Raw genomic sequence first — 24,768 nt, 5'->3', positions numbered from 1 at the left:
TGTATAGGCTTTGGAAACCTACATCTAGTGCACATTGTTTAGTGGTGCTTGTATTAACATTGTCACAGTAGAGTGTGAAGGGTAAAAGAGTTAAAACTGGCCCAAGCAAAGCCAGGAAATGTGCTGAATATGTATCTGAAGTGGTTTTGTGCTGTTCTAGTGGAGCTCTGTGGCAAATAGAGAAATGAAATGCAGCTTTCCCTCTGCTTGCCTTTGCTCTGCCTTGGCAGTATTGTTGTAGGCTGCTGGTGGGTGGCTGTACTTTGTCCTGCACAGCAAACAAAACCTTCTCTCCGTGCCAGGCTTGCCAAAGGTACAGGTTCACATCATTTTGTCTCTGTGATGAATCTGTTTGGCCCCATCACCATCATTTTTGACAATCTGAGAGCACAGCACCCTTCAGGGCAGGACTGTTAGCTGCATTTTACCTGAAATAGAGGCCTAAAAAAGCTGAAGGTAACACAAGAAATCTGTGACAGAGCAGAGAGCTGCATCATGGTCTCCTAGATCTTGTCAAGGAATTTAACTCCTGGGCCTTTTGCTACCTGTGAACATTTTTGGCAAAAAAGGGGAATTGCATAGAGTGTAGTAATTCCTGTTAGATTCTAAGCACCTTTGTGTATATATGAGTTCTAAAATCCTGCATCTGTTGTAGTTCAAATTTATCTTTAGCAGGATTCAGATCTTAGGGAATATGTATACTGACAGTTAGTAGAAGCTTGTAGAATCAAAATAATCTGATGTTAGCATAGTAACTCGTGGAAATTACCACAAACAGGAAGGCTAGGGGAGCTCTGCTGGAATGTTAATTCTTATATATTATATAAAAACAATTCTGTTGTCAATGCTAGACAAATGTCCCAATTTAATCCCAGTTTTGTAACGTTTACTAGATTGCCTTTTTGGCAGAATTATTCTAAATGCATGTAACAGTTTATCTAAGAAAGTGGCATCTCAGCATCTGTTTCCAAGCTGTAACACTCCCTAACTTCACATTCTAATCTAGGCTACTCTGACTGAAATCTCCTGATTAGTTTGGGTTCTCTCTCCTCTCCCTGTTCCCCTCTCAGCAATGGGAATCAAAAAGCAGCAGATCCAATGTACAGGCTTTTCTCCACTTGTCATGTCCTATGAAGAGTTCCCACTGGGATGATTTATTCCCTGCAAATGAATTATATGGGTTATCCTACACAGCACGAAGCATGAATTTCATGCTTACCCAAACACAAACCCATGAAGAGCCTAGGAAGTCATTGTCTAGCTAGACAATATTCAAAATGCAATTTGGAATGATTAAGCAAGAAGTAAAACAGAGGAGAAATGGAGTTGCCATCACCAATTCCCACAGATTTAGCAGCTGGAGTGAGTTGTGCAAGCATGAAGAGCTCAGCTTCCCTCTGTGATGTGATGAGCTCTGCAAGCCAGGATTCCCTGAAAACCTGTCTGTACTTTCTTATTTATTAGATCTAAGTCTTGAGAAGATAGCCACAATTACAGAGAGTTTATACATATTAATATCAATTTGTCTTGGTCAGATTCTTAAATAATTTTTCATTTCTAGTACAGAGCAGACAAGCTTCCATGGGGAGCCTTTGTGGTCAAATTCCCATCCTTAGTCTGAAGTTGCCTACATTTGCTGACCTTTAAGAGATGATGTAAAGCTTGATTTTGAGCCAGATTTTTGGAGTGATTGAATGAAATGTAATTTTGTGCCCTGGGAACAGAGTTTTGGGTGATCCCTGAGCCTTTCTGGGACTGAGGGCTCACTATGGGATCTCCAAGGAGATGGTTCTGTGGGGTCAGTGTTGAGGTGGCCTGTGTTGTAACTTGGGATCTGTACATGGCTTTGGCTTTTAGTGGTTGAAAAGCTTTTGGACAAACCCTGCATCTCTTCAGCTCTGAAATTTCTTACCAAGTATTCTCTAGCAAAGGTAAAGAATATTCATATGAGGGCTGTGCATAATTTTATGAACAGCTGTAGGTTTTTTTCTTTGTCCTAAAAATAAGGCTGCTGTCTGAGTCTTACATAAGACACAACCAATCAGCATTGCCACATGATATTCTTCCTAGTAAATGACATAGATATGTGAGCATGGTTTGTAGTTCCTACAACCAAAATGTATAAACCAGGTCCTGGTATTTAACTCTGCTTTCCTTTATTATTGCACGGGTAATTAATTTACTTTTATTACTGTACAGGATTTTGAGGTTTAATTACCTCATTTTTCTATTTTATATTGTTTCTATAACAAAATGTTGAGATAATATCATTATTTTCTAAGTTTTGCCTGTAAAGCTGAATTTCTTCTGTTAACAGAGGAAATAGTTATAGTCTTTTTTTGTATTGGTGAAGCCTGTGAATGCTTTCAAATACCAGGGAAAAAGAATTCGTTTCCATTACACATTTATATTTTTCCATTTGCCAAAGTCTTCCTTCTTTCCACACATCTTTTTGTTGTTACATGACACATTCTAACTGAACATTTCTGGGATATTTTATTGTAGGGCAGGTGCAGGGCCCAGTGGCCTAGACTGGAGGTTTTGGGAGTGGAGGTAACCCTGGCTGTGCTCTGCTTTCATCAGATGGTGCAGTGACCTGACACTCAGGGCTTAGGAGACTTGGATGCTTGGTCTCAGCATTTCAATCTCAGTCTCCAAGAAAAAGCTCCAAGCTTTGTGCCAATAAAACATTCTGGGGGTGGAGAGGAGTGCATGGGGATCTTCTTTGTCTTTCTGTCCTCTTCCACTTGGCAGAAATACTGAAACATCCACTACAGCAAGGACAAGAATGCAGGTGTTCTTTGTCCTTGTTTCTGGGCACTAGAACGATTCTCTTTTTATTTCTCTCTTCCTTTTCTTCACCACAACCTGGAAGAAAAAATTCTAGCAGCTTCCTCAGAGGACCCTAATCATTGAGCTGAAATGCTCTTTGAAATGTCCTGCTAATTGAGGGCCTGTTGTTGGTGCCTGAAAGTTTGAAGTTTTATTCTTGGAGCTGGAGCAGGTGGTTTTCTACCACCTAGCTGCCTTTCTAGCTTTTCTAGCTCAGGTCACCTGTTACAGAAGCTGTTCTGAAAGCTGGAATTTCCAGATTTTTTTCCTGCTCTTAAAGAATGTTTAATTATTTGAGCAACACAACATGTACCCACTGGCAAGGAGTGAACAAAGAGTGAAGCCTGTCCTTGTAGGAGTTCAGAGTTATGGATTTGATTGTCTTCAAGCCAAGGAAGACACTGAGTCAAGTCTCCTCTGTCCTGGGATTTGTCCTAACACCTTCCTGTGATTCCATAAAGCCCTTGGTGCACCTTTTGTTTGAAAGAGCTGAGCAAATCTAACTGAAGATGTTTGGGTGTAACCAAATCACTTTTTTTTCCAGTACTCCTAATTGTGATGAAATTTCACCTGGCACTAGAGCTTGCCACCATCTGCAGGAATGATGGATATAAAAGCTTTTTCTGGTAAAAATGACAGCTTGTTGTTGCATGTACTTGATCAAAGTTGCAGTTAGAATCTTGGCAAAGTCATATTTGTATTTTTGTCAGCACCTCCTGGTCATCAGAGCTGTAGAAGCCCAGAGACTAATCTGTTCTGTCTCATGCAGCATCAGCAAAATTCCCAACTGTGTTCTGATGCTGGATTTCTTTATTGTTGGTGATGAATGATGTACTGGATGAAACAGAAGGAGTACATCTGGATTATCAGATATCATGCTGAGTGCATAATGCTGACACTTAGGAAAATCTCATCTTGTGAGCTAAGCATTTTTCATAGGGAAGTCAATTTTAGATAATAAATAGAGCATCAGAATGCAAATCCCTCCTGTTCATTACTGCCCTTTATGTAGTAATACAAGACAACACCAGGACTTTAAGGCACAGGTTTGTCATCTGCAGCATTTGTTCTGGATGATCCCTGTGTGCTCTGCAGGTAAATGAGAATGAACTCTGCCATTGAAATGTGGGGTCCCAGTACAATGCTCTAAATCAAAATGCACCAGAGCACACATTAATGAGAAGGAATTTTTCAAATAGCACATAGACAATACAAAAAAACCAACATTTGAGATTCTTACTGGATGCTGTACTCCATTCTGCAGTGATCTCTCACACAGAGGAGACTTGCATTTGTGTTTAGGAGAGAGTAAGTCCTTCCTTACCATTACAGTAATGGATTTAATACAGATATTCTGTGTGTGGGATGAAAATGTCTCCTTTTTAATTCATTCTGTATTAACTGTGAGAGGAAAAAACAGGACAAAATATTTGGGTGTAAATCCAGCACTCCAGCATATTATTGTCATGATGTTGATTGTTCTATATAGTGTAAAGCAATAGGAATTTTGGAGAACATTCTTCATCCTGTCATCTGTTGAAATAATCACTGCCTTCATTGAGGAGAAGACTCAGGCTTGAATTTGCTGGAGTAGGCTTTTCTTGGATGAGAAGAGAAAAATCAGAAGGGATCAAAGTTGGGAATTGAGAGGAAAATGAGGAAACTTTCCTTGACTTTAGTGCATTGCCATTGACATTCTAATTACTGTAACAATTACAGAAATGCCAGCTTTGAACTTTTTCAGTGTGTGAGGAATTTGAGAATCAAGATTTGGGTTTGGTCTCATACAGAATAGCAAGTAAGTATATAAATAACTTTTGCTGTCAGCAGATAACTTTGACACTAGTAGTGATCATTGTTTCTAAAGGGGTTATCATGCAGTTAACTCCAAAGCCTGACTGGTATTTCACAGTAGCTCTCTAAATAATTTGTCTTACTAGCAGAGCGAGTACAAATTGTAACACTTGTGATTCATCTGCAAAACGTTCTGCTTGCCAGTTGTTTTACTCAAAGTGTTTTGGCAGTGTGCTCTGCCAGAAAGAAAGGTCAGCAGCAAAATTAAACCCCCCCCAGGGATTACACTGCAGTTGTCCACACTGGGGACTTTGCTCCAGAGCCTCGGTGCTGTTCTGCTTCTCTGTGCATGTTCTCTGTCAGAGGGGCTGATGGATGTTGGGAAAAGTTCTTTGGTTGATGGCAAATGAGGGCAAACCCTGATTTGCTGCCTTAAACCCGAGCTGGTGGGACAGCTCTGGAGGGCTCCATGGCCAAGGTGAGAGAAAAATAAGCACCTGCAGGCAGAGCAGCTGTCTAATTTAGCACATCCTACTGTTTTTTGAGGGTGCTTGAACCTGGTTTAGAGTCATTTCAACCTCTAAATACTAACTCATCTTTTATTTCTTTAGTTTCATAGACACTGTGTAGATCCAGTGCATTTATTGATCCCAGTTAAGAGTGAAGTGATATTTTGTTCCGTGAACTTTGTAAGAGGTTTTTTAATTTTGCTGAATTCTTATAATAAAGGTCTCCAAGAAGTCCCTGTTAATTAATATGTGTCAATTCATATATAAATACATAGTTCATTTGGAAATTTGGAAAAATGGGTTTCATGCTAAAAAACTGAAAGCCCATTTTAGTTCAACCAAAAGAAAAACAAGAACCTAATCCTAAACTGTCTTGTTACTTTACTGTTTGTTTTAAAAGATAGTGTATGAATGTGTGCATGCAATGAATTGAGCAATGTGTAAAGCAAAAAAGTAAAAGCCAATGTCCCTGAAGCTTCTGTGAAAATAAAGAAGTTTTACATTCATACCAGCCTTGGAGATGATCAGAAATGAAAAATGCTGCTCAGTCACAAAGTAAATTTTCTACAGCTGCGTCCCTCATGCTTTGTTTAAAGCTCCAGTTTGCTGTTCCAAACCAAAAGCTCCCCCTGCAAAGTAGTGCAGCAGCTCACCTACACAAACACTTTTTTTTCCATATCATCATCATCATATATGTCTTGTTCGTGAGTGAAATCTCGATTTTCTTACCTGCTGACCACTTTGCTGATTAGCATCCTCTCTGAAGTGCAGTTTTCTTTCCAGGTCCTTTACAAGTGCAACTTTGTTTTCCCGAATAGAATCTTCTGTTGCTAATTGCAGAGGCTTCAGGTTTTTCTTTGTTAATCCCTGGGTTGGGCTATTAAAAGAAAATTCTGATACTAACATGCAGCAACCAGTACACATCTATTTTGTCACCTCTATGATATGATATGTTATGGTGGAATATATTATTTATTTACATAGAAGCCAAAGCACCATACAGGATATTATTTGGTTTTGGTACTGTCTCAATGGAGCATCCCATTCCCATGCAGTAGAAATTTAAAAACACACATTTTAAAGAAAATAAGGGTTGTAGTGCTACAATAAGCATCTAGGTTCCATTTATATTTATCCTGCAATAATGATATCACAGGAAATGCTAAAGAAATGAGAGTAGGTGTTACCTTAGGTGTACAGTGTGTACATTTGACTCCTATCAGGCAATAATTTAAAAGTTAATACAATTTCTCATTGATCTTTTTCTCACCTCTTCATTGATCATTTACTCTTTCTGTGAACTTCTTTAATTTCTCTCACCCTTTTATGACACCTAACATCAACAGTTATTTTTTGGTTTTATTTTATAGATGTGGTCTGTTTAATTTTAGTAAGGTTTGAAAATAGTTAAACTCTTAAATAAGACTGTGAGGAGACTGTGAGAGTGCAGTGCTGGAGCACAGCAGCAGGACACTGCCAGGGAATGTGCAATATTCTGGTCATTTCCTCGGGATCTGGGTACCAGGCTCTAGGTAAAGGCATAATTGGTGATTGCTTTGCAAGGTATCATCCTTGTGTTCTGCAGACACTGAGCTCTCACAGTGATAATGCCAAAAAGAGTAGAGGTATTTACAGGTGATCACACGTCCTGTTCAGGTTCCTTCCTGACCTTTTGTGCCCTGCTAAGACTCTCCCATGCAGAGGTCAAGGTTTGAATCTCAGCAAAAGGAGCAGTGGCTGTGTGGGAATTCAGCTCTGGGCTGGGACCCAGGAAAGCTGAAATGAAGAAAACATATTTAACTAATTGTCTGCCTGGCAGGCATGTTGTGATGACTTGTGTGGCCATGGCTGTGCAGCAGTGAGGAAAGGACAGCACACTGCACAGGGTCATTAATGCCAAGGGAACAGCCCTTGAGCACTCTGAAGGGTGGAAGGGGACTGGTGACAGCTGCTGATTTCTGCTTGCTCTTGCAGCATTGTGGAAGCAGACCAAAGGCTTGAGCTGGCTCAAGTGAAATCCTTCACTGTGACCTTACAGCTTCATGCTGTGTGCCTGATCAGGATGTCAGGGCTGGGAAGGCTTCCAGGCACATGCCACGGGGTGATGGCAATTATGTGCCTGTGCTGGGCAACTGGGAGGGCTGTGAGTAGCAGTGCAGCACTGGTTTGAAGGCAGGATTCTTGGCACACAGAGTGGTGGATGCTGTAGGCACAGGGACACAGTTTTGTGTTGTAATAACAGATTGGTCAATGTGGTATCAGCAGGATATCAGCAGATTGTACTGAACCATTGATAAAAGGGTTAAAATGCTCCTTACTTTGTGCAGGATTTGGAGTTCTGTGGGTAAATGGTTGTACCAATGTACAGGTGCCAGCCATGCTAACACAGAGTTCACATGGTCCACAAAATGGACATTTGCTTCAACTTCACCAGTAAAGAAGAGACTCTTAAGGCCACCACCTTGCCAGTACATCATCATTCTTATTTGCTTGTACCAGAGTAGCTAATTTGTCATAGAAATCATGCTGGTTGTTAATTAAACTATTTATGTGCAAACCATTAACTCTCCTGAGATTTTCTGGGGGACTTCAAATGTAGAAAGTACTGCAACCTGAAAAATACCTTTACATAAGATTGACCTGGACTAAAAAACCTTGCAGTATAATGTCCCTTTAGAACTTTACTTGTTGCTTACAATAAGTATGAATGTTTTTATACCTGGTGTAAGCAAAGAGTCTTGGAGTGACTTATCCTGCAAGCTCATGAAATCTCTTTTCTCACACTAGTACAGTCTTATGAATCTCTGAGCCTCCACATTCTTGTACATCTGCTTGTACACTCACTTTTCTCTTGAATTCTGTCTGATTACAGAAGGTATTATCCCTTCTTTACTGCATGTAAAGGTTCCAGAATATATGAATAACTCACTTTTCTATTTTACAAAAGACTTGCATTTCAGTGCCTCCCTCACTGAACACCTGAACAGAAATACATCCTAGTTTCCTTGGAGTATTTGTCCCTGTTTCTGTACACGTGGTTTCTGCTACTTACGTGGCTGGTGTACTTCTGGGCAGTCCCATGGCATTGGTGGATGGTGCAGTGGGAAGTGAAGGAAGAACAGCACTAAGGAAAGCCACTGGATTCTGGATCCTTCCAGTTGGGGAGAGGGGAGCTGGAGTCACAGTCTGTGGCTGGAACTGTTTTACACTGCTCGTAGAAATTGTTAATGGAGGCACCACAGATTCCTTAGGGCTCGCTAGAGACTGTTCACTTTTGCCTGTAAACGCTGCTGAGCACCTGGACGGGGCAGCTGGAGGATTTCCTATGAAATGTTCCATGTTATTGGTTCTCGGAGCTGCCTGGGGGGCGCTGCTGGGTGTGCCTGTGGAGCCGGCAGAGGGGCTGCCCGGGGGGGGCGTTTGTGGTGCCAGGAACTGCTTGGGCCGGCTGTAGCCAAAGGCTGGTGGAGCAGAGGCTGAGCTTGGCTTGTACAGGGTCGAGGTGGACTGCTGGTACAGGCAGGTAGCAGAGTTCACCAAAGTGCTGTTGAGTTGCAGCTCTCTCAGAGATGCCTGATGCACCTGCTGTTGTTCCAGCAAGACCTGGTTGTGGAGCTGTTTTAACTGGCTCTGATCACTGCACAGAAAATAAAGGTGAACAACATTGGTTATGAGCCCCGAATGAGCCACTTGGCTGCATTTCTGTATCTGAATTCAGAGAGAAAAATTCTATGTCCTGTGATCCAGTAAGACACAGGAAACTGCTACATGACATATTCTGTAACATTGTGAGAAGAACATCATATTAGCTTGTCACCAAAAGAACCTTTTCCTTCATCTCCCCTTCTTTGCCAGAGGCACCAAAGCTCTTTGTCTACAAATTATTTGTCTGAAGATAATTCTTACATTTTAGCATGTGAAATACAAATATAAATCTTACCTGAAGATATTTCTCATTGTCAAAGTCGCCTTAATACCTCTTTGCATGTGTACCTAAGAGTGAGATTTGGTGCATCATCATTTCAATGAGTGTTTGTAAGCCAGGTTGCATTATTTACCTCCTGCTGAAGTGGGTTGTGAAACCAGCACTTTGACTGAAAAAGCTTTGTAATAATCCACCATAAGAGATATCACCAACCTAGTTTAGGTGGTGTTGACATTGAGTGGATAATTCTGAGAGGACTTGCATTCCCTGCAGTTGTTCTTTTTCTAGATGCTATCTACTATATAGTTTTTCATGGCTTTTTTACTTTGCAATCAAGGAAAATCATTTTGCCTTGTGAAGTGGTTTATTTAGTTATTATGTATATGGAAATACAGCACATGAGAAACAGGAGAGCTTTTTCCCTTCCAAAACCAGAAAAGACATAGGGGATATGGAAAATGATTGTGTAATAAACTATGGAGTACTAAATAACTACGGATAAAAAGTGAAAAATGTAGATGTAGAGACCAACCACAACTGCTCCTGACACAGCAAATGTATACTCAACATAATTTGGTTTTAGTTAGAAGACTTTGTTTCTACAATGTACTAAAGAAAAATCCCATTAAAGGCAGATAAAGATAGCAATTTCAAGCTTTCATAAAGTAGAATGTTAGAGAATTAGTAGCTGTGTGGGCCTGATTTTGTGCCCTTCATATATACATCTGCATAATAAAACAGATTTGTAACACAGCTTTTTTGGGAAGGGGGAGCTGAGAGAAATTCTGCTTTATGCAAGATTTGGATACTTAAATACTGCTTCTGCCTCCATCCTAAACTCCCTATGGCTCAGAAAGTATGGAGGGTGTGAGTATGGGCCTCACAAATTAAAACCCTGTGCTCCAAGTTCTTCCTCTGCTGCAAGCAATGGAAGTTCTGTCTTCTCCTTGCAATGTTTATGCTATGAAATTACATCCTTGATTAAGAGTACCAGTGAATTCCTTTATAGCCCTTGCTGAGCCCTTAGGTAAAGCTTCTGCCTATTTAAGAAATGAAATGGAGATGTTTGTGTGCTTTTTGTTAAATTACATGTAGTAGATTGAAAAAATGCTGAAAATACTCTTCCTAATAAACTGCAGTGTGAATTCCATAAATTGTCCTCTAAGAAAACTACATTACTTCTTCAGATTTCCCCTTGAGCTCCCAGTGCTGTTCAGTTCAAGTGGTTTCACATTATCAAGCATTTCCAAGTATTGTATCTGTTTTAGGAGGAGATGACGTTTGTGGGACACACAAGTCATGAGGCATGGCCTTTGGGAGTTCCTGCTGCTTGCCAGTCTGAAAATGTCTGCTTTGGGCAATATTTCCTACCCAGAATTGAGTGAGATATGTTTGAAGAACTTGCTTTTATTTTGCCTGCATAAGATCAGTGTTCTTCACCAGCAGAAAACATGGTGGAATTAATAACATTTCAAAGGGAAAACACTTTACTTTTTAAAATGGAGATCACTTTTCCTGAGAAAAAATAATCTAGCACTGGAGAATTTGTTTTCTAAGATTATAGTTAGTTAGGCCAATGCCATGTACTCTTTTTATTCTGCATTTGAGTTTTTGCTTTAGTGCAATAGTGAGGTGGTCAATAAATACTGAATAATATCAGTGATGCTCCTGAGAATTAGACTTCTGTTTACTTACAGCTTTGGTTTAGCCAGTACTGGGGGAGGTTCCTTGGATGGTGATGTTGGCTCTGGGATTTTCATTGGCTGTCCATTGATCTTCTCTGGGAAATGGTTGGGTCTGATTTGGTTTGTGGCTGCAGGTGCATCCTCTGAGGACGATTCACTTCCTTTTTCATCTTCAGGCAGCTTGAAGTGGACACGGAGCCCTGCCTTGGAACTGGACCTGGGTTCATTGTGGTTCACAAGAACCCCTTCGAGTTTGGGTTTGGGGCTTTGCTTTGCCCCGTGGCTGGGAGGAGCCTGGGGGGGAGGTTGGTGCTCAGTAGCCACAAAGTCGATGGAGCTCATTGTGTGAAGGGCAGCAGCATTGCTGCTGTCTTCAGGGGCTGAAAGAACAAAGGGCAAACCTTTGGGGTATGTCCGTGCCAGAAATCACCGTGAAATGGAATCACAAAAGTTACACTTCAAAAAACTCACTCCGATCTCAGCTGCTGCACTGAATTGTTGCACCTTGTTTGTTCAAGAACAAATTGCCTTGAAAAGGGAATGTAGTAAAGGTAGAGGGAAAGTTTGGAAAATCAGTCAGTGGTCTTCAGCCATGTCCCCAGTGAATCATTCCACTAATTACATCTTTGAAATACAAACTTTTTTTTTTTTTTCCCCCGGAGAATTCTCACAGTTTTTAGTTAAGAAGAGAACATGGCCAGAACTTGAGCTGCTGGAATCAACAGCACACAGCATAAATCCCAGCCTGCTCTGCTGGTGTTTACTGGGAGCAAAGGACTCAGAGTGACTCTTACCTTTGACACTCAGACGAGCTATGCTGGACACTGTGCCATATTTATTGCTTGCAGTACAGGTGAAACTGCCAGAATCTTCTGAAAATACTTCAGCAATAACGAGGGTACAAATCTCCTCTGCAAAGCATCAGAGCAGGGTTAGTACTTGAAGTGAACATGCAGTGAACAAACACACAGAACCCTGACTGCCTCTGGGGAGATTTCCTTAAGGTCTTCCACCTTGCTCAGTTTGTTTCTAGTTCCATCACTATTATCAATTTTGGCAGCCTTTGTGTGCAGCAGCTGTTATCAGCATTGTCTGCAGCAACTGGTACCCTCTGTGCTCCAACATGCCCAAGGAAAGCAAAGAACAGGTGTCAGCAGTGTGTGGAAAACATTAGGAAATGTTTTCCTAACACGTGAAGTACAGACTTAAAAAGCTTAAAATTTAATTTGGAAAAATATATAGTGTACTCCTCACTTTCAGCTCACTAAAATACAGATATTTTTATTTCTGCAGATTGAAAGATTAGTTATAATTGACTGGGAACAATTCAAGTAAGGGGGAGAAATATAAAACACATACACATAGACTGTTGTTTACAGATAGAGGGGATTGTGCTAACCGTGCTTACAGAAAGTTGTCTTTTGATTTCTTTGTGAAGATGACTAATGGGCACCAAAAATATGCCAGCAAAATTGTACTAGGAAAAATTCCATTCCATCTAGAAAAGTCAGTGTGGGTTTCTGACATTGCTGCCTGGCAGGTCTGGGCAGCAGTGGCAGCTAATGAATGCCTATTGTGATGGGATTGGAGATCTTTTGCTTTGGCTGTGTAGCTGGGAGCAGGAGGAACAGTAACATCTAAAGTGAATTGAAATGTGGGCTGATAAAATTTCTTCACCTACTCAGTGATTATTTTTCACAGTTTTGCAATAAACTTTCCTAAAACCCTACAGGATAAATATTCTATGAGTACTTTTGCAGAAGGCCATAGCACACTTAAACTTGATTGTTTCATGTCATCACCAAGGAAAACCTCATAGCAACAAAGAGATTGTTTGTTATCAACTATAGGAGAATAATAGTTTATTCTAGTAGTATGATAACAGAACTAGTTTAAGGCATTATAGTATCTAGTTTATTGTGCTGGGATCTGCCAACCACTGCATGCATGGAAATCCAGATTCCTTCTGAATGAGCAGCAGGTGATGAGGCTGTGACAACTGCACCCAACTGATTATCCCCTAAAAACTGCTTCACATTACTCAGCAGTGATGCCACTGTTCAGTAACAGAACAGTGCTGGTGGCTTCTGCTAAAGCTCCATTTTTTCATTCCTGAATCTCAGACAGAGGAAGTTCCTTTCAAGACTCTTTTTGGGGTAAAAACATTTCAGATATGGCAAGGAGGATTATATTCCATAAGATTTGGTAATTTTCCATCTTGAGAGGGGCAGCTTCATATTTTTAGTGGCAAAAAACATAATGAGAGAGTGAATCTGTCATGGAGAAAGAATCAAAGCTATAAGATCCTCTGCTCCAACCATTCTGCCCTGATCCTTGATAGCAGCAGATCCAGCCACATTTTTAGGATTTGCTGATATCAGGGGTGGAACACCTGATGTGGTACTCTCACATTACACTGGGTAGGGAGCACAGGGCATGGCTGACATGGCTCAACATCTGATGCAATGTTCCCTAACTGGTGAACTAGATAAAAATAGCCCAGGTCTACCTCATCTCAGCTACTTCAGGACCTCAGATGTACAGGGGACCTCATACATTAATTTTATTCATCTTTAGCTTGTTTAGATCCTGAGTTAAAAACGGGTCAAAGCAGGGTGGAAACATTTTCTCCAAAAGAGACTGAATTAATTCAAATTCCATGTTTGTGGGACGGTCTGCAGTGAAATGGATGTCCCTAGTAGCTACAGAACATGGGGGAAAGAAGAAATCATGTTAATTAAATAATGAAGTTTGAGTAATTAATATTTTCTGAGGTTAAATCACCACATTTATGTAATGAGAAAATTATGAGCCTTTTGATGATCCTCACCTGGTTCAGCCATAGATCGTGGTTCTAAAAGGAAGAAGAGCAGAATTATTAGATCGAATATAGTTATTCTTGTCAACATTTCTTTAAGCACTAAATATAAATTTTGACCTTCTAAATATGATGGAATACTCTTTTTGATCCAGTTTTCAGTTTAAGGGGTAGTGAAAACAGCCAGTCCTTTTACTCAGTGGAATGTCAAAGCCACTGAACAATGTGAACACTTATGAACACTGTTGGGAACTTGGGAATAGGAAATAAATCCTCCAAATACTTGGTTTGGGGGTTTCTTTTCAGTATTGGCACAATTTTATTTTGTCTTGAAGACAATTTCTGCAACTCTGACCCACGTGAAATCAAGATATGATGAACCATTGTTTCACTTAGGTTTAGTTTAGTGTGGTATTTAAGGAATTTCTGTTGAATTTTCACAGTTTTGGCATTTCAGCGACTTAGAGAAAATTGCAGCTGTTCTGACTGCATTTGAAAATTAAAATTACAGTTGCAAAAAGAAATTCACAATGTTGCTATGTTAGCAATTTTGTTGCTTGCCTATATTTTATTAGACACAATATTTTCACACAAGAAACATACTTTTCTGTAATATCCTAAAATCTGGAGAGTCTTCTATCAGTGTTCCTTCTCTATACCATTCAACCTTTGGGGAAGGAGCTCCTTTCACCCGACATTCAAAAACAACAAGCTGCCCCTCAGAAGCTGAAATATCCTGTAACATCTAATAGAGAAAATGAATAGACAGTCAGTAAATGTCTTAATGTTCTGGAGGTAATACTGATTGCAGTAAGATTTCATAAAGCCACTTAAACCCTTGAATGGCTTAGGAAAAGTATCTTTTTTTTTTTTTTTTTTAAGAGAGTTAATTTTTAATTGTCTCTTTTTACAGTTATCTGACCTCTTCTTTTCGAATATGTCATAGAAGAAATTACCTTTGTAAATACAGGAGCAGCAATTATAGGTCTTCCATCCAGTCCTTGCAAATAGTTAGTGGGGCTTTGAGCCTGTAGATTGCAAAACATCACAAGATGATCTTTAGGTGTGCAGATATATTATTTCTTCATATATAACAAAAATGAGCTTTTGGAATGACATAAAAGAGATTTTGGTGGATGAAGTCCAAAGCAAAACACCTAATGCAGTGAACAGAAATGATACTGTGGACAACTGCTGGTGATCTTCCTGGATGGGATAAAAATGCTGTTATTACTTTATTGCCTTCCTCAGGTAATCATAGCAAGGAAAGCTTCAGCACAGTGCATTGTAACATCTTTTCTTCACATTTCAGGAAGGCAAATATGTGTTGTCTGCTTGGTCATGGTCTTATTTTAAATATTCTTACTTATCAAAATAGTTATTGATGTTAATAAGGAAATGATAAGTCACATGTGTGACTGCCACTACAATTCTTCTCCTTTGCCAAAACCAGACCTTTTACAGAGGTGGGATATCAGCCTGTTGATCCTGCTCAGTGAAAATAGAATGGAATTGTTTTCCTCCTGGAAAACTTGGATATATAGGTTGAGGATTTAATACAGTTTTTTATTTTAGTGCAGTAGGAGTTGCCTCAGAACAGTAGAATTAATGATTCAGTATCTCAGGAAATAGCCAAATTACATAGATGGTGCCTTACAAGCCAACAAAATTTAAAAGCAGTGATTTCTGAAATAACTATTACCCTTAATTATTACATCTCTTAAAATGGCAAAGTCTTGCAGAGGCTCAGTTCTATCTGTTTGTTGGTTACCAGCTGACTCTGGGCTCTAAACTTTGAACAGGGACTGTAAAGCCAGAAACTCAGAAGCTCATGAACTTTTCATTTTTAAGTAAGAATGAAAGGCTCCTCTTTCCTATCAGGATTCACAGCTGTGAATATGCTGTCAGTTTGCAACAAAAGCAACTCAAAATGCACGGTAATGCTAATTAGAAACCCTTTGATGTGGAAAGTAAAATGGCACGTGGCAAACAAGCTTATCTACATACAAAGTAAACAGAGTAGTGAAACCATTCAGCCTAAAATACATTTCATTGAAAGGAAAAGATTTCAAATGAGAACGTGCTAGGCTGGATGAGGAGTGCATGAGCCAGTCTGCAACGAGGAGAGGCTGGGAAGTGACCCTTGGACATCCAGGTACCCTTCCAGTCCCTGGGCTGCTGGAATGCACCAGGATCCTCTGCAGCTGCTGGAATGCACCAGGATCCTGTGCAGCTGCTGGAATACACCTGGATCTCAGTGCTGGCCAAGCCTCCTGCTCCTCCTGCAGCAGGGGAAGAAGGTGCCCTGCCCTTGGCCAGGTGCTCCAGGTCACCTTGGAGGCATAGTCCTCTCCTGGACTGTATGGCTGCCAGGCTCAAAGCTGCAGTTCAACAACAAAGCAAATGCTAGAAAATGTGGGGTTCTCAGTCACAAACTGTAGGAGAAACACTTAATGAAGAGCTTGCTTTTGGTCCCTGCAGTTCACCATGGTGTCCCCTACCTGGTTAGCTGGTGTTGACACAGTCTGGACAGGTACAGACACAGGCTGGACCACAGCTGGTGGGGCCTTGGAGGTTTCTTGATGCTTGGTTGCAGTTCTGACAGCAGGAGATGCTGCATTCACAGAGGTGTTGGCTGGCTTGGGTTTGCTGTGAAATATTAAGCAAGAACATGTTCTCTAACTCGAGGCTAGAGCTTTTTGGTGTCCCTAAGTTACTTCTGTCTCAGTTACATTCAAGCCTCGCTTGTGGGACTGAATTCCTCTTGATCTAAGCTGATCTGTACTCCCAGGTAAAGCTGCATTTTGTAGCTCAGCCCACATACCTGGCCACTCTAAGATCTCCTGCTTGGTTCAGCCACACCAAATGCAATAAATGGCCTGGATTAACCCAATTGTGGCTGTTACCAGCTCAGAGCAGCATGAGAAAGCAATGCTGGTTTCACAGAGGACACTGCCAGTTTCTATTTTGTGAAGAGCTGGGCCTCTAAGGTAATGACAACACCATGGTTTGCTTGGATACAATTCAATAATACAGATCCAATAATTAAAAGCTGAAAAATAAAAAAGAGACATGCTTTCTGACCAACATATCAATTTTGCTAGTGTACAGATTGACATCTCTGCACTCTGTGATTGTTTATATATGGAAATACAAGAGTTGACCCTTTTAAATTTTATTTCTAGGTTAAATAATGCAGACAGTGAAGAGCTGGTCTTTTTATTCAGTTTGAGGTCCCCCAGGAAAGCTAGCCTTCAAAACAGAGGAAGATTTACTCAGAGTGAAGGTACAACTCTTATGATCACTGATTTCTCTTTTGAATTTCTGTTTGCTCCTGTTCTCATTAACTCCCTTTAATTACAGATTCATGAGATGACAGCTGGAAGCTAAGCAAAAATGAAGACACTCTTATTGTACCCAAACCTGGTTTTTCAGAATGTGATCATTTGAGGACACCCTACTACAATGCCAGAGCAGCACTGAGAAAAAAATTACCTCACAACTTGATGAGGTGAGTGATTTAGAGATGCCATCAAGTGATCAGGGTCATGGTCAGCCCTGCATTGACACCTCATGAGAAGAATGTGAAAAAAAAAAAAAGCCTGTGACATTTGGATAAGTCTGAGCTGGAATGGAAAACTTCACAATTCATCCCAAATCGATTAGCAGTACATCCCAAGTTTGAAAGTTTGTTAACTTTAAGTTTTATAAAACACCTAACATTTATCAAAGTCCATAAACAAATTCCAGCTGGAGTACTTTAGGACTTTGAAGTTTAAATTGCATACAACAGGATTTGCTGTCAGCCTGAGGTCTTCAGTCAAATAAACTGGAAATGTCTTGTCTTTGCATTTTAAACATTTTTACATGGCATTTGTAATGAGTATAATTCTCCTTAGTGATGGAAAAAACCAACAGGGTGCCTAAGTCCATCTGATTAAGGCCTCTTTTATCAAGCACTGGTTGCTTTTGATGTTGAATTTGTGCATACAAAGGAGTTCAAAACAAAAGACTGATTGTTTTAGTTTCCAACCAGCCTGACTCCCTTTCTAGTTAATAGAAGGACTTTGATTCTGAAAGAATTTTAACAGCATTGGAGCAGGTCCTAAATCATCAGAGGATGCATTTCATTTAGGAAAAATAAATATTTCCCAGATTTTAGATTACATTTGGCATATTTTCTTTTTATAATTAAGTAGTCTTTTATACCATCGTTTTGGTTCACTCTAGTGCATGTCTGTTAATCTCTTTATCTTAAATCTAAATAGTCAACCTCTGCCTATATTCTGCCAAAAACCTTGTGTATTTTCATGTGAGAAATTGTACTTCATTCTTTGTCCAAGTCAGACACTTAAGTCAGCATTTAAGCTGGATCTCATCAAATGGCTTTTGTTTTACTAAATTAAATTCGGAATTTCAATCTTTATGGTGACATCTTTCTTCTTATAGTAATATTTAATATTAAAATTTCAATTCTTAATCAAACAAAAGCAAACAAATATTTGTTCCATACTATTTGTAAAGCAAACAAACAAGCACACAAACAAAATTCAACCCAAGCAATCCAAACTAATCCTAAACAGAATGATGATGTGTTGAAAGCTGCAGACTGAAATGTCTGCACTTGTGGGGTTTTTAACTGTAGGAAATATGGAAGATGAAATTGATTTTAAACTTACTGATCCATTTCGTCTCTGATGATTTCACCTTCAGAGTCAGAAGAAGAGATGCCTATGAAAAAATTAAAAAAAAATCATTTAGCAGAGAGGCTTTTGAGTTTCTCTCTGAATGATACAAACCTTTATTCAGGTTTCCTGCAGACCACTCAATGGATGTGTATGGCAGGGGCAAGGTGCAGAGCTGTTGACATAAAGCAGATTTGGGAGGAGGTGCAATAATTGAAGTTAGGAGAGCAACATCCCTGGGTGTTCCTGGGGTTCTCTTTCAAATGCCACTATGATTTAGTCCATATTTGTTGTGAATCAGGGAAGAGCTTTCTGCTCTGACACCTGATACTATCAGGTTAAAAGGAAAAAGAGCCAGACCTGGAATCATAGCTCTTATTCTCCAGTAATGTCCTGTGCCATGGCATGAAGAGGATACTAGCTCTGTTTGCTAACTGCTCTCAGTTATTGAGACATTTTCCACTCCTGATTCTGCCTTCACTCTGCTTGGAATTTGATTTTCTCTGCAGTTGCTGCCAGTGAGCATCTCCACCAGCCATGGCTCCCACCGAGCTGGGTAAAAGCAGACCTTGGCCCCTGCCTCAATAACTTGTAAATAAATCCCTTCCAAGCACAAACATCTCCCATCTATGTCAGGGCCAGTGCAGATACTAAAAAAGGATTTGTCCTTTCACTGTCAAATTAGAGATGTGGAAGAAGAATACCAGCAGAATGAAATTCACCTTTAGGGCAATGCTTTAATTTATGAATGGTCCCACTGTGCTCAGTGGTGGTGCTCATGATGTGCTTCTCTGAGAGAAAAAGAAAAAAATATCCTATGTGTTTATTTTAAGTTTATAGTCCTTCTAGCACAATGATGGATTCAATCTCAAATCTTACCCAAGAAAGTGTAAAAAAGAAATTTAATAAATAGGCAGGCCACTCTTAGGCCTACTAGGTGTAGTAAAAAAAGCATAAGGAGAAAGGAAAGACACCTAAATCTGCAAATATATATTTTGTTGGATTTACAGCATCTACTGGGCAAGTAGAATATCAAATTGATGGCATATTTATTTTGGTTACAAGTCCCAAGAAAGAGTTAAGAGGAAGCTGTCCTACATTCAATTTATAATAATGACTGTAGGTGAAACAAAGTTTAGTTTCTTATGCTTCTGTAGAGTTCCACAGAAAAAAAATACAAGGTGGTTTCAGGATCTGAGTATTTTTAGGCTTGGATCTTGCAGTGAGATATATAAAATCTCTGGGAAGTAACACAGTAAAATGGAAGGGCTGGTCCCTTGTCTGAAGAATATTTTACAGGAAAATAACAATGATCTTAGTCATGATGGAAAGTGTTGACTCATGCTATGTTTTTTTTGTGACAAAACGATCACAGTTTGCAAACAAGATACACAATTGTTTCTTAATCGTGTCTGAGCAGTTCGAAGCATCAGTTTGTGCAACACTTGTGCCATTACCTTCTATGTAAATCTCTGCAGAGGTGGAGTCTGTTCCATAGATGTTGGAAGCAAAGCACGAGTAGCGCCCTGTGTCCTCCTCAAAAGCTTCCACAATAATCAGGGAGTGACGATCTCCTGTCTGGATAATCTGAATGTCTGGTGAGTTCTCAAGCTCCTTCCCTTCACAGTACCACCTGCAAGGCAAAAAGAAATTGGTTTTCAATGCAAAAAAAGTCCTTAATTAGGATGATAATGTTTGAAGTCTTTCTGATTATAATATTGGTAGATTCTGACAGAGTACTGCAGGCAAGTATTGAATTAACAGTCGTGGGAATAAAATATTGATGATTGTCATGATATTCAATAAAGAGTAAAAGAGCTCTGAATTTGGAGCACTGTCGATCCAGCTCTGAATTTCTCTTGAGGTACAATCAGATCTGTAAATGTAGTGGCTTAAAGTGCAGCAAAAAAACACCCAATCCTAAGTTAACCAATATCCCTCAAACTTGTGTTTCTGAAGTTCATGTTAATTCAGAATGTGACTGAAATTTGTCTTTGTTTTGTCATGTACTTAACACAATCTGCTTTTTATAAAAGGTGGCAGGAGTGTATCACAAGGTAAGAGAGTTGATCTATTACAATACAGAGGTACTTCCATACACCTGGAATGCTTTTCTGCACAACATTGATGTGCTGCTCTTTAAACACTGCTACACATCCACTAAGTCCCTCAGTGTTCAGAAGGGTTATTTCAGTGGAAAATGCAGGAATCCACACAAAAGGAAAAGCAGCAGCTTCACAGAGAGCTCTGAGCTGCTAGGAGGGGAGAACAGGTCTGATGGATGCTGGTTAAAGGCAGAACAGAAGCACAAGGTGGGTCTGCAAAAACAGATTCACATCAAATCTGGGCTTTATAAAGAAGATTTAGTGCTGTGTATCAAGATCCAGAGTTAAATGTTTGAGGTAATACTCAGAAATAGCTGTAATTATAGATAACTAGCTAAATTTGAAAAGCCAAACTTAAGTGCATTCATGTTCACTGTAACTTTCCTCATAAAGATACGTAGATGGATAGATAGAGAGAGAGAGAGAGAGATAGAAAATGCCACCAAAATATCTGTATTTTTTTTACTGTGACTTTCTTAATCACATGCAAATTAGCTAATGAATCTTCTGCACGTGAAGGTGGGGGCTGTCATACTGGCAATATTTTTTATTCAATTGACTTCTAAATTTCATCCATCTTTTATGGTAACTTGGTAAAAGAACCTGTCAATATTTGACTGGTACTAGAGAAAATAAGGTTGTTGTGGAAAGGATGGAGTTAGGTTTTTAAGTAAGAAATTATAATAATTAATATCTTCTGCCTAACAATATAAGATACTTCAATACATATCCATCTCATATAGTTTAGGAAAACATGAATAAATCAATTTGTTTGACCACTCAATTGCAGAACTTCTAAACAAGTTTGTGCTACAAATTAAGCATGAAGAAAACTCCAAATTATTGAAAAAAAAGATTACAGATCCACCTAAGGCAGCAGGCTCTCCTGACAGTGGCCAAAAGCACAGAGTGAGGGGAGGGTGGAAGAACAGTGAATATATACATTTGTGTATATTCACTTATTGCTCTGGAGTGTGCAACCATTCTCTTTAACTTCTTTCCCAAGGTGGGAAGCAGCACTTAAAAATAGCTCTAAAAATGTGAAATCACTGGTCTTAATATCATTATTTATAAACTACCTCTCCCTTTAAGGATTTCATGATCACAGTACCGTTACCATTATTTTCCAGTAGATTAGACTGTATGGTTCTTTGCTAACATTTTAAAAATGTTATCTTTTGAAACTTATTGGTTTGTGTTTCCATTCAAAATACATTTCCTTTAAAAATAATTATCCTTCTACCTTCTTCTGATCAACTTTTAGTGGTCATATCCTGTCATAGTCCTGTCAGATCCTGGAAAACAAAACCTCTTCAAACACAAGGAGCAGCTACATCTATTTTAAACTTTGCCTGTAATGGCTTGCCCAAATCTGGAATTTTCCCCACTAATACTTGAATACAAAGGGATTTATTTTTTTTTTTTTTGGCTGGTTCCCCAGAAGTGAGTATCACATTTTCTTTTCTGTCATTGCTGTCCATACACATGTGTAGGTACAGACACCATGGCTTGTACTTGGCATCCAGAACACAAACCTCCAGTCCCTGGGGTAGAGGAACAGCTCTACCAACAGCAAGTAGAGGAAATGTTTGGCAGTCCCAAGGGAAAAATATGGTAATGTGCATTACAGGATCAACTGAAAATATCCTTAGATAATTATTAGTTCCTTTTCAAGTTCCAGACTCGGGAATTACATAGGATTCCTGTGAGACTGAAGGGAAAATTTTAAAAAATTCTATCTACAATATGGTTTATTCTACTGTTGTTCTCAAGAACTGCAGTTGGTAATCACTGAAAATGGTCACAATACCAGGAGAGAAGGTTCATGCAGTTGTATGACTACAGGCACAAATTTGGTATGTGAATGTTCAAGTTGCCTTTTAGGTGTGTAATTCATGTAGGCAACTGTGTACTTTGGGACATGAGTCATGGCACTTACTCATGTCTTTTTATATACCTACCCCATGCCTCTTCCTTATATTGTAGCCTTGTTTTAGCATGTTAGCCTTAGCAGATATGAATAAGCATTAAAGAGAATACCCTTCTTCTAGAATTTGATTTTCAAAACATTAAAATAACTTGTATAGTACCATGTTATTATGTTTTTGTGTCCACTTAAATGTGTTTACTTTCTGGGGTGGCACATTGAGCAAAACACATTACACAAAATGCTGTGATAAAATTGCCATTAAGGTAGGACTCATTGTGTTACTGAGCAGCTTTTCCAATTAACCTGTTGTGTTTGTGCAGAGTTAAGTCTGTATCACATGCTTGTGTGAGGCACAATTCCATTTTCCTGTAACCAAATTTCAAAACACCATGTAAGCTAATTTTTACATTTCTTTCATTAGCATACAAGTATTACATTCTTTTAGTAGACTCAAACCATGAAGCAGGATTGAGTTAATTGTTTTCTTTGCAGTTATTTTTTCCTTTGGTTGATACCAAATTTGCAGCATCAGTGACTTAAAACTTCAGGAATAAACTCCTGTTTCAAACCTGTGTTTAGTTCTCTATGCAGTGTGTTCTGTATCACTAATATTCAAGTATTTTGAGACTAAATTGGGAAACAGAGCATGTTGTGTGAATGCTGTCTCTCTGCAATGCTTATAAATCAAAACCAATGGTCTCCTGTGAAATTAAGCTTCATGGAAAACTTTGCTATGGCCCTATCTACTCCTTCCTTGTTAACATTAGATTTTATACTTACCATGAAAAGCTTGTACGTGGTAGCAATGAAATGTCAGTTGCAGGGGGAGTTCTGACACTGGGATACGTGGCATGACTGAAGTAGCAAATACTCTGTCACTGACATTTCATTGCTGCCATGGATTGCAACCACGGTTCCTCATGCAAGGGAGCTCCACATAAAGCACAGGCAGTGTCACCCCCTGTGCCAAATTCAGCCTAGATCTTAATCCATTGACTTGACTGCAGTTGGATGTAAGAGAAGTTTAGCTCTAGACTTTGAGCACTAAAACAGAAAAATTATTTCATTTGGCAGCCAGGAAGAAAAATCTTAATTTATCTTGCTGGGTTTCAGTTCTAAAGATCTGTGATTAGTTGCAGGTCTGGTCTCCTCAAACAAAGCAGCATAAAATGCAGCTTTTAAGCTTTCTATGCCTATGTTAAAGAATGTTTTCATGGAAACCTTATGACATGCAGCCTGTTTTTAGAACATTAAATCCTCATGACACTTCCAGGATAGCTGTGTATGCCAAACCATGCAATGTGATTCATCAGTAAAATTAACCTCGGAGTGATGTGCCAAACAGTTTGGAAAAATGTAGACACCTCTGAACTTGAGGGAAAAAGGGGAGTGAATGTCACACCTACCATTACTCATAGAGAAGCAGAGCTGGAGAAGGGAGCATGAGAAGGAGCTCATCAAACACTTGGGAAATACACATTTCTCTCAAAGGCTTGTTGCTAACCCACAGTACAGCAATCAGCAGTAATTGTAGTCGTGCCGTTTAAGTGGGAGCTGAGGTTTGAGCTAGCTGCAGCCACACATCCTGTGCCATCAGTCTTTGTCCCTTCTGTGCCACTGCATTCAGCTGAAGGACTGAGAAATGGGTAACTTCTCACATTAATCTCTAGATAGGATGGCCAAACGAGCTTCCTCTGAATTGTGGCCTTGTTACATGAAGGCTCAATTACCTCAGAAAACAATCAGGCAGGTCTTTTTGGATTCAGCTAAGAGGACTTTCCATATACTGCTGTTTCAGATCAGTTCCCCATTTCTTCTCTTGCTCCACCATCCAGTTTTCCTTCCCTCAGTGAGCCCTGGTGCTGGGTAGTTACATAGCACACCTGTAATGCTTTATCATTGTCATGGTTTGGTAATTCAGTAAATAATCAAAATGGTATTTGGACCCTGATCCATCACAAATGTCACTTACACCATCTTTTACATCGATTTGCTTTAGTACTATCCTGCTTTCAGACATGGTATCTGCCCTTCATACTTTCCAGTCCTTTCTACCCCTGTGATCAGCTTCTTTCTAAATATCCTGTCTCTAATTTCTCTCTTATAATCCCCATTACATCAGTTGAACCATCAGACTGCTCCAAGTGTTGACTGATTAACTACATTACAGAGCTTGCTGAATCCTGTTTGTGTTTCACAATGCTCTGGGTTCCCACAGTACAACTTCCACTTTGTAATTGTAGCTAATGCATGCACTGTAAGTCACTTGGGATCCCTTTCTGTGGTTAAGAAGTCCATTTTAAGTCAGAGGTCATTAAGCTTGCTTTCATCAGTTGCTACCTTGCCAGTCAGTCCTTTTGTGGGACTGCTGATTTTTAAAATTTCTTTTACCTATCTATTAGAATCCTTCTGTCATTGCCAAGCTCCACAGACACTGAACTAACTCACCAGAAACCTTGGAAAACTTTTACCCTCCAAGCAAGAC

The 24,768-nt window shown here is 39.5% G+C and overlaps 3 protein-coding genes across 3 annotated transcripts in view; 2 read left to right on the top strand and 1 right to left on the bottom strand.

The window, feature by feature from the left end:
• Positions 1-19,846, top strand: part of ATOH7 (atonal bHLH transcription factor 7) — a 41,622-nt gene extending 21,776 nt beyond the window's left edge. The window contains exons 2-4 of the transcript XR_015805051.1: positions 16,749-16,849; positions 16,927-17,074; positions 19,727-19,846. The gene's annotated coding sequence lies outside the window, so the exon portion shown is untranslated. The remainder of the gene's footprint in view (positions 1-16,748; positions 16,850-16,926; positions 17,075-19,726) is intronic.
• The window catches only part of PBLD (phenazine biosynthesis like protein domain containing), a 102,831-nt gene that overhangs the window by 49,568 nt on the left and 28,495 nt on the right, over positions 1-24,768 (top strand). Inside the window, exons 9-11 of the transcript XR_015805050.1 lie at positions 16,749-16,849; positions 16,927-17,074; positions 19,727-19,846. The gene's annotated coding sequence lies outside the window, so the exon portion shown is untranslated. The remainder of the gene's footprint in view (positions 1-16,748; positions 16,850-16,926; positions 17,075-19,726; positions 19,847-24,768) is intronic.
• MYPN (myopalladin) overlaps positions 1-24,768 on the bottom strand; it is a 39,012-nt gene that overhangs the window by 11,845 nt on the left and 2,399 nt on the right. The window contains exons 2-11 of the mRNA XM_014883287.2: positions 19,706-19,881; positions 18,243-18,294; positions 16,065-16,212; positions 14,520-14,591; positions 14,167-14,308; positions 13,576-13,599; positions 11,540-11,656; positions 10,756-11,125; positions 8,188-8,772; positions 5,865-6,012 (exon numbers count right to left, since the gene is read on the bottom strand). Coding sequence (XP_014738773.2) covers positions 5,865-6,012; positions 8,188-8,772; positions 10,756-11,125; positions 11,540-11,656; positions 13,576-13,599; positions 14,167-14,308; positions 14,520-14,591; positions 16,065-16,212; positions 18,243-18,294; positions 19,706-19,881 — 1,834 coding nt within the window. The remainder of the gene's footprint in view (positions 1-5,864; positions 6,013-8,187; positions 8,773-10,755; positions 11,126-11,539; positions 11,657-13,575; positions 13,600-14,166; positions 14,309-14,519; positions 14,592-16,064; positions 16,213-18,242; positions 18,295-19,705; positions 19,882-24,768) is intronic.

Source organism: Sturnus vulgaris, chromosome 8 (genome assembly GCF_052056855.1).
Source record: "Sturnus vulgaris isolate bStuVul1 chromosome 8, bStuVul1.hap1, whole genome shotgun sequence".
Taxonomy (NCBI): domain Eukaryota; kingdom Metazoa; phylum Chordata; class Aves; order Passeriformes; family Sturnidae; genus Sturnus; species Sturnus vulgaris.
This window is presented reverse-complemented; position numbering and strand designations above follow the sequence as displayed.